This window comes from Scyliorhinus torazame, chromosome 4 (assembly GCF_047496885.1).
Source record: "Scyliorhinus torazame isolate Kashiwa2021f chromosome 4, sScyTor2.1, whole genome shotgun sequence".
Classification (NCBI taxonomy): Eukaryota; Metazoa; Chordata; class Chondrichthyes; order Carcharhiniformes; family Scyliorhinidae; genus Scyliorhinus; species Scyliorhinus torazame.
Genome location: NC_092710.1, coordinates 341,698,879 through 341,712,039, shown reverse-complemented (window position 1 = coordinate 341,712,039; position 13,161 = coordinate 341,698,879). Strand labels below are relative to the sequence as shown.

Genomic DNA, 13,161 nt, shown 5'->3' with positions numbered 1-13,161 from the left:
GGGACGGAGTATATGGCTATAGCTATCTCGATCACGCTCCACATTGGGTGGACTTGGAGATAGGGGAGGAAAAAGAACGGCGTCCACCCTGGAGATTGGACATGGGACTAATGTCGGATGAGGGGGTGTGTCTAAGGGTGAGGGGTGTATTGAAAAGTACTTGGAACTCAATGATAATGGGGAGGTCCAGGTGGGAGTGGTCTGGGAGGCGCTGAAGGCAGTGGTTAGAGGGGAGCTGATATCAATCAGGGCACATAAAGGAAAGCAGGAGAGTAGGGAACGGGAGCGGTTGCTGCAAGAACTTCTGAGGGTGGACAGGCAATATGCGGAGGCACCGGAGGAGGGACTGTACAGGGAAAGGCAAAGGCTACACGTAGAATTTGATTTGCTGACTACGGGTACTGCAGAGGCACAGTGGAGGAAGGCACAGGGTGTACAATACGAATATGGGGAGAAGGCGAGCAGGTTGCTGGCCCACCAATTGAGGAAAAGGGGAGCAGCGAGGGAAATAGGGGGAGTGAGGGATGAGGAGGGAGAGATGGAGCGGGGAGCAGAGAGAGTGAATGGAGTGTTCAAGGCATTTTATGAAAGATTATATGAAACTCAGCCCCCGGATGGGAAGGAGAGAATGATGTGTTTTCTGGACCAGCTGGAATTTCCTAAGGTGGAGGAGCAGGAGAGGGTGGGACTGGGAGCACAGATCGAAATGGAGGAAGTAGTGAAAGGAATTAGGAGCATGCAGGCGGGGAAGGCTCCGGGACCAGATGGATTCCCAGTTGAATTTTACAGGAAATATGTGGACTTGCTCGCCCCGCTACTGATGAGAACCTTTAATGAGGCGAGGGAAAGGGGACAGCTGCCCCCGACTATGTCTGAGGCAACGATATCGCTTCTCCTAAAGAAAGAAAAAGACCCGCTGCAATGCGGGTCCTATAGGCCTATTTCCCTCCTGAATGTGGATGCTAAGATTCTGGCCAAGGTAATGGCAATGAGGATAGAGGATTGTGTCCCGGGGGTGGTCCATGAGGACCAAACTGGGTTTGTGAAGGGGAGACAGCTGAATACGAATATACGGAGGCTGCTAGGGGTAATGAGGATGCCCCCACCAGAGGGGGAAGCGGAGATAGTGGTGGCGATGGATGCCGAGAAAGCATTTGATAGAGTGGAGTGGGATTATTTGTGGGAGGTGTTGAGGAGATTTGGCTTTGGAGATGAGTATATTAGATGGGTACAGCTGCTGTATAGGGCCCCGATGGCGAGCGTGGTCACGAATGACGGGGGTCTGCATATTTTCGGCTCCATAGAGGGACGAGGCAGGGATATCCTCTGTCCCCATTATTGTTTGCACTGGCGATTGAGCCCCTGGCAATAGCATTGAGGGGTTCCAGGAAGTGGAGGGGAGTACTCAGGGGAGGAGAAGAACACCGGGTATCTCTGTATGCGGACGATTTGTTGTTGTATGTGGCGGACCCGGCGGAGGGGATGCCAGAGATAATGCAGATACTTGGGGAGTTTGGAGAATTTTCAGGATATAAACTGAACATGGGGAAAAGTGAGTTGTTGTAGTGCATCCAGGGGAGCAGAGCAGAGGAATAGAGGACTTACCACTGAGGAAGGTAACAAGGGACTTTCGCTACTTGGGGATCCAGATTGCCAAGAATTGGGGTACATTGCACAGGTTAAATTTAACGCGGTTGGTGGAACAGATGGAGGAGGACTTCAAGAGATGGGACATGGTATCCCTGTCACTGGCAGGGAGGGTGCAGGCGGTTAAAATGGTGGTCCTCCCGAGATTCCTTTTTGTGTTTCAGTGCCTCCCGGTGGTGATCACGAAGGCTTTTTTCAAAAGGATTGAGAAGAATATCATGAGTTTTGTGTGGGCCGGGAAGACCCCGAGAGTGAGGAGGGGATTTTTGCAGCGTAGTAGGGATAGGGGGGGACTGGCACCACCGAGCCTAAGTGAGTACTACTGGGCCGCCAATATCTCAATGGTATGCAAGTGGGTGGGAGAAGAGGAGGGAGCGGCGTGGAAGAGATTGGAGAGGGTGTCCTGCAGGGGGACTAGCCTACAAGCTATGGTGACGGCGCCGTTGCCGTTCTCACCGAAGAAATACACCACAAGCCCGGTGGTGGTGGCTACTCTGAAAATCTGGGGGCAGTGGAGACGGCATAGGGGTAAGACGGGAGCCTCGGGGTGGTCCCCGATAAGAAATAACCATAGGTTTGCTCCGGGGAGAATGGATGGGGGATTTGGAACATGGCAAAGAGCAGGAGTAACACAATTGAGAGAACTGTTTGTAGATGGGACGTTTGCGAGTCTGGGAGCGCTGACCGAAAAATATGGGTTGCCCCAAGGGAATGCATTCCGGTATATGCAACTCAGGGCTTTTGCGAGGCAACAGGTGAGGGAATTCCCGCAGCTCCCGACGCAGGAGGTGCAGGACAGAGTGATCTCAAAGACATGGGTGGGGGACGGTAAGGTATCAGATATATATAGGGAAATGAGGGACGAGGGGGAGATTATGGTAGATGAACTAAAAGGGAAATGGGAAGAAGAGCTGGGGGAAGAGATTGAGGAGGGGCTGTGGGCTGATGCCCTAAGTAGGGTAAACTCATCGTCCTCGTGTGTCAGGCTAAGCCTGATACAATTTAAGGTGTTACACAGGGCGCATATGACTGGAGCACGGCTCAGTAAATTTTTTGGAGTAGAGGCTAGGTGTGAGAGATGCTCGAGAAGCCCAGCGAATCACACCCACATGTTCTGGTCATGTCCGGCACTACAGGGGTTTTGGGTGGGGGTGACAAAGGTGCTTTCGAAGGTGGTGGGGGTCCAGGTCGAACCAAGCTGGGGGTTGGCTATATTCGGGGTTGCAGAGGAGCCGGGAGTGCTAGAGGCGAAAGAGGCCGATGTTTTGGCCTTTGCGTCCCTAGTAGCCCGGCGCAGGATACTGTTGATGTGGAAAGAAGCCAAGCCCCCGGGTGTGGAGACCTGGATAAATGACATGGCAGGGTTTATAAAGTTGGAACGGATTAAGTTCGTCCTAAGGGGATCGGCGTATAGGTTGTTGTTATAGGTAATTGTATATTGGACTGTTGAATTGTATTTTTGGAGAGTATTTATTTGGGACAAGGCAGTTGCCATTTAGTTTTGTTTTTTAATTTTGATGTTGTTTATATATTATTTATTTCTTGCTTAAAACTGGCCATTGTTATTTATATTGTTATATTATTGTGTAAAGGATACACAATGTACTGTCATGGTTGGCCAAAAATTTTGAATACAATATATATTTTTTCAAACATTACTCAAACTTGGGATCCGTTTGTAATATTTTATTATTTTCCTTACAAGGAGAGTCGTGGAATGTTTTCAACTTAAGCTATTACAAAAGCAAAGTAACATGGATGCCGGGAATCCCAAATAAAAACAGAAAGTGTTGGGAAACTCGGCAAGTCAGGCAGCAGGGTGCGTGGCCTGCTGACTGTTTCAACATCTGCAGCTTATGATATTACAATTAACCATGAAACGGATATTGTCACATCACCTCAATAATGCAGGGGGCACATCAAGGACAGCCCCATCACAATCAGAAAAACCGCTCTGTATCCTAGAGGCAATCATCACTAAAATGAAGAATGCTCAAATAATTCTCATAACTCTTATAAAGGGCGCTAACAGATTTTTTAAAAGGGCCCACACAGCCGTAAATCACTGTAACAAGGGGGTTGCACATCCTGATTATTACTGTACTATGGGGCAAGCATTAATAAGGGACACCGTAATATCTCTGGCATTATACATGTCCGTACCCCTGGATTAAGATTGCAGAAGAGATTTACAAGGACGTTGCCAGGACAGGTGGTTTGTATGTGGAACGAGCTGCCGGAGGAGGTGGTTGAGGCAGGGACATTGACAACATTTAAAAGGCATTTGGACAGATACATGGATAGGAAAGGTTTAGAGGGATGCGGGACAAAATGCAGGTAAATGGGGTTGATTAGATGGGCATTTTGGTTGTCATGGACCAGTTTGGTCCGAAGGGCCTGTCTCTGTGCCGTAGATCTATGATTCTAATAAAGGATGGGACAAAGAATGGTACAGCATCAATCACTGTACACAACCTATTCAAATAGAAAACACAGATGTGTGAATCAGATCCAAATTGACCCCAAACCAAGTAAAGAGATATTCAGAAGGGTGGATATAAAGAGGTGGGTTCTAAAGACAACTCCTGTGAGAACAAGCACCAACTTGCGGGTGGCAGGCATCATTCTTTCCAAAAAATGAAGACTGTTCCAAGGATGAACTGATTTGAGTCGAGTTTAGACAGGAGGATGTGGACAAGACGATGGGAGTAAACTGGTGTCTGATACAATCTGTATAGCTGGTGTAGCCAATTCGGGAAGTCTATCCTGAGGGTTTACAAATCTCAACGACAAGGCCTCAGCAGGAAGGCCTCAGCCAGAGTACAATGTAAAGCTGTGGTCAGCGCAGCAGAAACGGGATGTGCAGCTACTGGAGAACAGCAAAAACGTTGTACTGTACATGCAAAAGGAACGAGGCACAAGAAACAGCTGACAGCAAGGTTATAAAATCTTATTACAAAACTCAGTTAGGACTATAGCCACCAAGCTGACTTTCTCAATGTTTGGTCACATTTTTCTGCAAACATTTACCACAGAAATTTACTCGTATCATGTGACTGCCAGGACGGCAGAGGGTGAGCAAAATAACTGATCTGATATTCATCTAGAAATTTCTACTTCACATTCTGAAGATTTAAATTGTGCTGTCACTGTCGTCGCTTAGAGACGTACTTTGGCCAGCAGGTGGGTCTCTCACTAAACACTGTATTTATAAAGTTAGAATAAATCGCAGGCTGCTCACAGCACAGAAAGTGACCATTTGGCCCATCACGGTCCTATTCTCCCAGAGTAACTCACGTAATTCTTTCCCAGTCACCCGGAAAATTCCACTTCAGATAACAATCCAGTTCCCTTTGAACCTGCCACCATCACACACAAAGGTTGTGCATTCCAGATCCAAACCGCGCGCTGTGTAAGAATGCTCTTCCTCATGTCATCAATGTCCTCTGGATCTTGATCGTGCCACAAACACCTTTATTAAATCTCCTCCCAATACTCCCTTTCCCAAAAATGAATAGTCCCAATTTCTCCAATCTATCCAAATAGCTGAAGTTCCTCATCGCTGGAGGTGTATGTTTTTTGCACTCTGTCTAATGCCTTCACATCTTCCCTAAGTGTGGCCCCCAGGACGAGACACAATACACTGTGGAGGCTGAACCAGAGGTTCATTAAATTTATTAACCTGCATAAATCCTGGTGCATGTCCAAAGTTACCTACTTCCCAAAACCAGGCAAAGACCCAAACCTATCTTCAAGTAACCGACTAATAAGAGCGAGCTTTTTGTACTACAGGCAGGGGACCAAGAAAGAGGGATAGGGGACCTACCGCTGAGGAGGGTGGAGGGGAGTTTTCGGTATCTAGGGATCCAGATAGCCAGGAGCTGGGGGGCCCTACACAAACTGAATCTGACGAGGTTGGTGGACCAAATGGAGGTGGACTTCAAAAGATGGGACATGTTGCCGCTCTCGTTGGCGGATAGAGTGCAGTCGGTAAAAATGGTGGTCCTTCCGAGGTTTTTGTTTGTGTTCCAGTGCCTCCCCATCGTGATCACCAAAGGCTTTTTCAAGAGAGTAGGTAGGAGTATTATGGGGTTTGTGTGGGCGAACAAAACCCCGAGGGTAAGGAGAGGGTTCCTGGAGCGCAGTAGGGACCAAGGAGGGCTGGCGCTGCCAAACCTAGGGAGCTACTACTGCGCAGCAAACGTGGCGATGATCCGTAAGTGGGTTATGGAGGGAGAGGGGGCGGCATGGAAGAGGATGGAGATGGCGTCCTGCAAAGGAACGAGCTTGGGGGCGCTGGTGACGGCGCCGTTGCGACTCTCGCCATCAAAGTACACCACGAGCCCGGTGGTGGCGGCAACGTTAAGGATCTGGGCCAGCGGAGACGGCATAGGGGGGCAATGGGAGCCTCGGTGTGGTCCCCGATCAGGGGTAACCACCGGTTTGTCCCGGGGAAGATGGACGGGGGGTTCCAGGGCTGGCACCGGGCGGGGATTAGATGAATGGGGGACCTGTTCATCGACGGGACATTTGCGAGCCATGGGGCACTGGAGGAAAAGTTTGAGCTACCCCCGGGAAATGCATTCAGATATATGCAGGTGAGGGCTTTTGTGAGGCGACAGGTCAGGGAATTCCCGCTGCTCCCGACACAGGAAATTCAAGACAGGGTGATCTCGGGTGTATGGGTCGGGGAGGGCAAGATTGCGGCAATACACCAAGAGATGAAAGAAGAGGGGGAAGCGCTAGCAGAAGAGTTGAAGGGTAAATGGGAGGAGGAGCTGGGGGAGGAGATCGAGGAAGGTTTGTGGGCTGATGCCCTGGGTAGGGTCAATTCCTCCTCCTCATGTGCCAGGCTCAGCCTGATACAATTTAAGGTGGTTCACAGAGCACACTTGACGGGGGCGAGGTTGAGTAGGTTCTTTGAGGTAGAGGACAGATGTGGAAGGTGTTCAGGGAGCCCCGGCGAACCATGTCCATATGTTTTGGTCATGCCCGGCACTGGAGGGGTTCTGGGGAGGAGTGGCGGGAGCAATATCTCAGGTGGTGAAAGTCCGGGTCAAGCCAAGCTGGGGACTAGCAATATTTGGAGTAGTCGACGAACCGGGAGAGCAGGAGGTGAAAGAGGACGGCATTCTGGCCTTTGCGTCCCTAGTAGCCCGGCGAAGGATCTTGCTAATGTGGAAGGAGGCGAAGCCCCCCAGCGTGGAGGCCTGGACAAACGACATGGCTGGGTTCATAAAGTTGGAAAGGATTAAGTTTGCCTTAAGGGGGTCTGAGCAGGGGTTCTACAGGCGGTGGCAACCGTTCCTAGACTACCTCGCGGTAGCAGCTGCAGCAACCCTGGGGGGAGGGGGGAACGAGAGATTGTTTGAGGGGACGGACGAGCGGGGGATAACATGGAGGGTGGGGGAAACTGGCACGAACGGGCGAGAGCCAGTGTATAAAGCTCTGTAAATATATCATCTTACCATGTATATATCTTGCTCAGGGCGATTTTGTGTTATTTTGTTACCGGGGGGGGGTTATTGTTTGTAAGGGGAAAAAATTGTTTTGTTTTGTTAAAAAACTTTAATAAATTTTTTTTTTTAAGTAACCGACTAATATCTCTGCTGTGTGTGCTGTAAGATCTTAGAATATTTCAGATCACAGCGGATAGAGTCAGAGATGAAGAAAATCTTGAAAGCTGAATAAACTAGCTTTCAGCGAGAGTGAAGCACATGCAACCAGGTCTTTGTCCTGGCCAGCTTCACTGAAAATAACCGCAGAACAGGCGGTGTCTTTCTCGATCTCATTGCAGCAAGGACATAGTCTGGCACACTGATCTCCTTGTCCAAATCTCAGCCACCTCCCTCCGTGGGTTACTGACGCCATTCAACTATTACTCCAAGATAGACGGCTCCTGGTGCACATGAGCCAGGAGACAAGAGCCTGCAGGAAACAGAATATTGCACCTCCACAATGCCAGTGCCAAGAGGGAATTCAACATCTCCTTGAATGGCAAGAGACTGAATGACTAACAACATCCCGTCTATCTTGATGTTACTCTTGCCCGAATACTGACTTACAAAAAACACCTGAGGAAGACAGCAGCAAAGATCAAAACCCAAAACAACCTCCTCAGCAAACCTGCTGGCTCTTCATGGGATGCATAAACCTTGCTCGACTGTACGATACCGTGCACCAGTCTGGAACAACTCATCCCCACCATAAGACATAGGAGCAGAATTAGGCCACTCGACCCATCGAGTCTGCTCCACCATTCAATCATGGCTGATACTTTCTCATCCCCATAACCCCTGATCCCCTTATTGATCAAGAACCTATCTATCTTGGTCTTAAAGATACTCAGTGAATTGGCCTCCACAGTCTTCTGTGGCAAAGAGTTCCACAGATTCACCACCCTCTGGCTGAAGAAATTCCTCCTCATCTCTGTTTTAAAGGATCGTCCCTTTAGTCTGAGATGGTGTCCTCTGGTTCTAGTTTTTCCTACAAGTGGAAACATCCTCTCCACGTCCACTCTATCCAGGCCTCGCAGTATCTTGTAAGTTTCAATAAGATCCCCCCTCTTCCTTCTAAACGAGTACAGACCCAGAGTCCTCAACCGTTCCTCATATGACAATTTCTTCATGCCAGGGATCATTCTTGTGATCCTCCTCTGGACCCTTTGCCAGGGATCATTCTTGTGAACCTCCTCTGGACCCTTTCCAAGGCCAGCACATCCTTTCTTAGATACAGGGCCCAAAACTGCTCACATACTCCAAATGGGGTCTGACCAGAGCCTTATATAGCCTCAGAAGTACATCCCTGGTCTTGTATTCTAGCTCTCTCGACATGAATGCTAACCTTTTGCCTTCTTAACTGCTGATTGATCTACCAGTCTTGTAGATGCTCAACACAATGTATCACAGGTACCTCTGATCTTCTGGACTCTCCGGGCTCCCAGTCCTGAGCCCTCACATAAGGAGGGAGATTGCAAGAAGGTGGTTCCTGGAGAAGGTTCACATTAACCCAAGTCTGCTGCTACACAAGGATCTTCCCACTCCACCTGCTGCTCTCCTCCATCACATCAGCCTGTATGGCTGAGACTGCTGTGCCAAGGAGGAGCAGAGGCCCTGTGGCAGCAGGAATGGAACCAAACGGCATCATTAAAAACCACTTCCTCGTCACAGATCCCAAAGCCCACCCACCCGGCTTCAGTGTGCCACGCCAATATTGGACACTCCTCAACTATTTCCGCATTGGCCAAGGCCTTTGTGCAGCAGATCGGTACAAGTGGGACTTTGCAGAAACCCAGACTTCTGATGTGGTGCATCCCAATCAATGATTCTCAATATTGAACAGTGCCCCCTGACAAGGCTCAGAGCTCCACTTACCACTGGGGAAGCTATTGCCTAACTTGCCGATTACTGCACATGCCAAAAATAAAATAAAATTCATCACAACTTCCTTGTTTTTATTCTCACGTCCAAGATCCGATATGCTTCATTATTTATTTTAATTTAGTGTACCCAGTTCTTTTTTTCCCCGATTAAGGGAGAATTTAGTATGTTTTATTAAAATGATATGGCCAATTCACCTACTCTGCACATCTTTTTTTGTTGTGGGTCTGTATGCTTCATTAACCACTTTCTCAATCAGCTTCAATAATTAGTCCACATACACCATCTGGTTCACTAATGTCCTTTAGGGAGGGAAACTTGCCATCCTTACCTACTCTGGCCTATATGTGACTCCAGGCCCACATCATAGAATCCCTACAGTGCAGAAGGAAGCCATTCGGCCCACCTGGTCTGCACCGACTCTCGAACGAGCACTCTACCCAGGTCCACTTCCCTATCACCGTAACCCCACCTAACCTGCACAGCTTTAGACTGTGGGAGGAAACCAGAGCACACAGAGGAAACCACACAGACACGGGGAGAAGGCACAAATTCCACACACACACACCCAAGGCCGGAATTGAACCCTGGTCCCTGGCTCTGAGGAAGCAGTGCTAACAAGAAATTGAAGGTAACAGAGGAAGAAGAAAAAAAACATGGGATGGGTGAACAAACATCGGGGCATGAGGGAGGCTTGAAGGAAGCCAGAGAAAAAGCAAAGACAATGTCAACGTCCGACTCCCTAAAGCCTGTCCATCAGCTACCAGGCCTCAGGAGTGGATGAGTTGCCTGGATGAGTGCAGCTCCAACACTCAAGAAGCTCAACACCATCCAGGACAAAGCAGCCCCCGCTCAATATGTATCACATCCGCCACCTTAAACATTCAAACCCTCCACCACCGATGCACGTGTGTAGCATCTACAAGATGCACTGCAGTAACTCACCAAGGTTCCTTAGACAACACCTTCCAAACCCATGACCATTACCATCTAGAAGTACAACAGAGCAGCAGATACCTGGGAACCTCACCATTCTGACCTGGAAATACATCATTGTTCCTTCGCTGTCGCTGGGGCAACATCATGGAACTCCCTTCCTAACCACACTGTTAGGGCCTACAGCGATTCAAGGCAGCTCACCACCACCTTCTCAAGGGCAATTAGGGATGGGCAACAAATGTTGGTCTACCCAGCGACGCACACATCCCGTTAAAGAACAAAAAAACAGCTCCACTATGGCTATGGTGAAAACAAATGAACAAACCACCAGCCCCTTGGCTTCTGCACCCCCTTTAGAATTAACCCTTTTTTTATATTACTTCCCCTCATTCCTACTCCCAAAATGAATCATTTCTGCATTAAATTGCAGCTGCCACATGTCTGCCCATGCCCTCAACCTATGTCCTCTTGTCTATCTCTATCCTCCTCACTGTTCAAAAGGCCAAGTTTGGTGTCATCTGCAAATTTCGGCCTGGACACCAAGGATTAGGTCACTTATCGAAAAGCGTCGGTCCTCACAATGAATCCTGGAGAATCCCGCTGCACAACTTCCTCCTGTCCAACAAACAACTGTTTACCATTCCAGACCCTCAGCTAACGTGATATCTGTGCTACTACGGTCCTTTTTATTCCATGGGTCTAACTTTGTTGACAAGCCTGTTATGTGGCACCTTCAACAAATGTCTTTTGGATGATCATGCACATCACGTTCATCAACAGTATTACCTTCATCAACCCTCTGTTATTTCATCAAACATCTCTAGTTAGTTAACAATTTTCCCTTAGACATCTATGCTGGCTTTCCTTAATTAATCCACATTTGTCCAAGTGACTTTTCACTTTAACAAAGTTACAGTCAGTGGCCTGCAGTTGCTGGGCTTAACCTTACACTCTTTGAACATTTGCAATCCTCCAGTTCTCTGTCATCGCCCCCAAATCTGCGACTGGAAAATCATGGCCAACGTCTCCTTAATTTCCACTCATATTTCCTTCAGCGTTTTTGGAGTGATCTCATTTCGGTCCAGATGCCTTATCAAAGTACAGTCTGCCTTTGAAACCCACCTCTTGATTAATTTTTAATCAATCCAGTATCACAACTGCCTCTTCATTGACCAGGACTTAGGCAGCATCGTCTTCCTTGATAAAGACATGGACAAATGGTCCATTTAATACCTCAGCTATGCCGGTGTAAATCCCCTTTTCGGTCCCTCATCAGTCCCATGCATCCTTTTACCACCCTTTTCCTATTTATATGCTTGCAGAAAATGTTTGGATTTCCTTTTATGTTAGCTACCAGTCTCTTCTCATATACTCTCTTTTTTTTAATCATTTCTTTTTTAATTTTCCCTCTGAATCTTCTATATTCAGTTTGTATTAGCAACATGGCAACTGTCTGCTTCTCCTTACTCTCTATCTCTTTCACCATCCAGGGTGGTCTAGACTTGTTCACTTTACCTTACTGTGCCATTGCAGCATGTATTATCCAAGCCCTCTGCTCTTTCAAGGCAACTCATTATTCAGTTCCAGTTTTGCCTGTCAACCTTTAATTCCAATTTACCTGGGCCGGGGCCACATCCATCCTCACTCCACTGAATTCAGCCCCAACCTTTTTTTTAAATTTAGAGTACCCAATTTGTTTTTCCAATTAAGGGGCAATTTAGCGTGGCCAATCCACCTACCCTGCACATCTTTGGGTTGTGGGTGTGAGAGCCACGCAGACACTGGGAGAATGTGCAAACTCCGCACGGACAGTGACCCGGGTCCGGGATCGAACCCGGGTCCTCGGCGTCGTGAGGCAGCAGTGCTAAACACTGCCCCACGGTGCTGCCCCCAAGCCCCATCTTAAATACTATTTTTACTCTGGACTTCTGCTCGTCTGCTAAATATTCTCCTACTGGCACTTGATCTACTGGACACACCTCATTCCCAAGAATCCGGTCTAGTAATGCCACCTTCCACGTTGGACTGGAAATATACTGCTGTTGAAAATTCTCCAGAATACATTCGAGAAACACCTCCGCCTCTCTGCCCTTTAATTGTCTCTGCCGATTGGAATGGCAAAGATAACTACAACTACTTTTGCACATCATGATCGGCACAGGCTTGGAGGGCTGAAGGGCCTGTTCCTGTGCTGTACTTTTCTTTGTTCTTTGTTCTACTTTCTTACTCTTAAAAATGTATTCCTCCATATCCTTACCACGAGTCCCCAGCCCTGCAATGTTTTCCTTATTCAATACTGTCATACCTTCCTCCTTTCTGGAATATTTTATATCCTGGAATATTTAATACCCAGGCTTGCCCTTCAAGCTACATTGCCATTATTATCACAACATCATACTTCCACATGACTCTCTGTACCTGCAGATCCGTGCTCCTTTTCCTGGCCATGTTGTGGAGATGCCGGCGTTGGACTGGGGTGAGCACAGTGAGAAGTCTTACAACACCAGGTTAAAGTCCAACAGGTTTGTTTCGATGTCACTAGCTTTCGGAGCGCTGCTCCTTCCTCAGGTGAATGAAGAGGTATGTTCCAGAAACATATATATAGACAAATTCAAAGATGCCAGACAATGCTTGGAATACGAGCATTAGCAGGTGATTAAATCTTTACAGATCCAGAGAGAGGGGTAATCACAGGTTAAAGGTGTGAGAATTGTGTCAAGCCAGGACAGTTGGTAGGATTTGGCAGGTCAGATGGTGGGGGATGAATGTAATGCGACATGAATCCCAGGTCCCGGTTGAGGCCGTACTCATGTGTGCGGAACTTGGCTATAAGTTTCTGCTCGGCGATTCTGCGTTGTCGCGCATCCTGAAGATGCTTACGGTGGCCGAGTCGCACGAGTATGTACCACGTACCTGGTGGGTGGTGTTCTCACGTGTAATGGTGGTACCCATGTCGATGATCTGGCACATCTTGCAGAGATTGCCATGGCGCGGGTGTTTGAAGGCAAGTAATGGGGGTGTGCCAAGGTCATCCCCACACCCCCACTACTTTCCTTCAAACAACCACGCAACCTCAAACAAACCATTGTTTGCAGCAAACTGCCCAGCCTTCAGAACAGTGACCACGACACCACACAACCCTGCCATGGCAATCTCTGCATGACGTGCCAGATCATTGACATGGATACCACCATTA

General features: G+C 48.2%; 1 protein-coding gene across 1 annotated transcript in view; it reads right to left on the bottom strand.

Moving 5' to 3' along the window:
• Positions 1 to 13,161, bottom strand: part of LOC140411507 (serum response factor-like) — a 272,442-nt gene that overhangs the window by 217,060 nt on the left and 42,221 nt on the right. Inside the window, exons 3-4 of the mRNA XM_072500592.1 lie at positions 11,885 to 12,067; positions 7,530 to 7,721 (exon numbers count right to left, since the gene is read on the bottom strand). Of these exons, the coding sequence (XP_072356693.1) occupies positions 7,530 to 7,721; positions 11,885 to 12,067 (375 nt within the window). The remainder of the gene's footprint in view (positions 1 to 7,529; positions 7,722 to 11,884; positions 12,068 to 13,161) is intronic.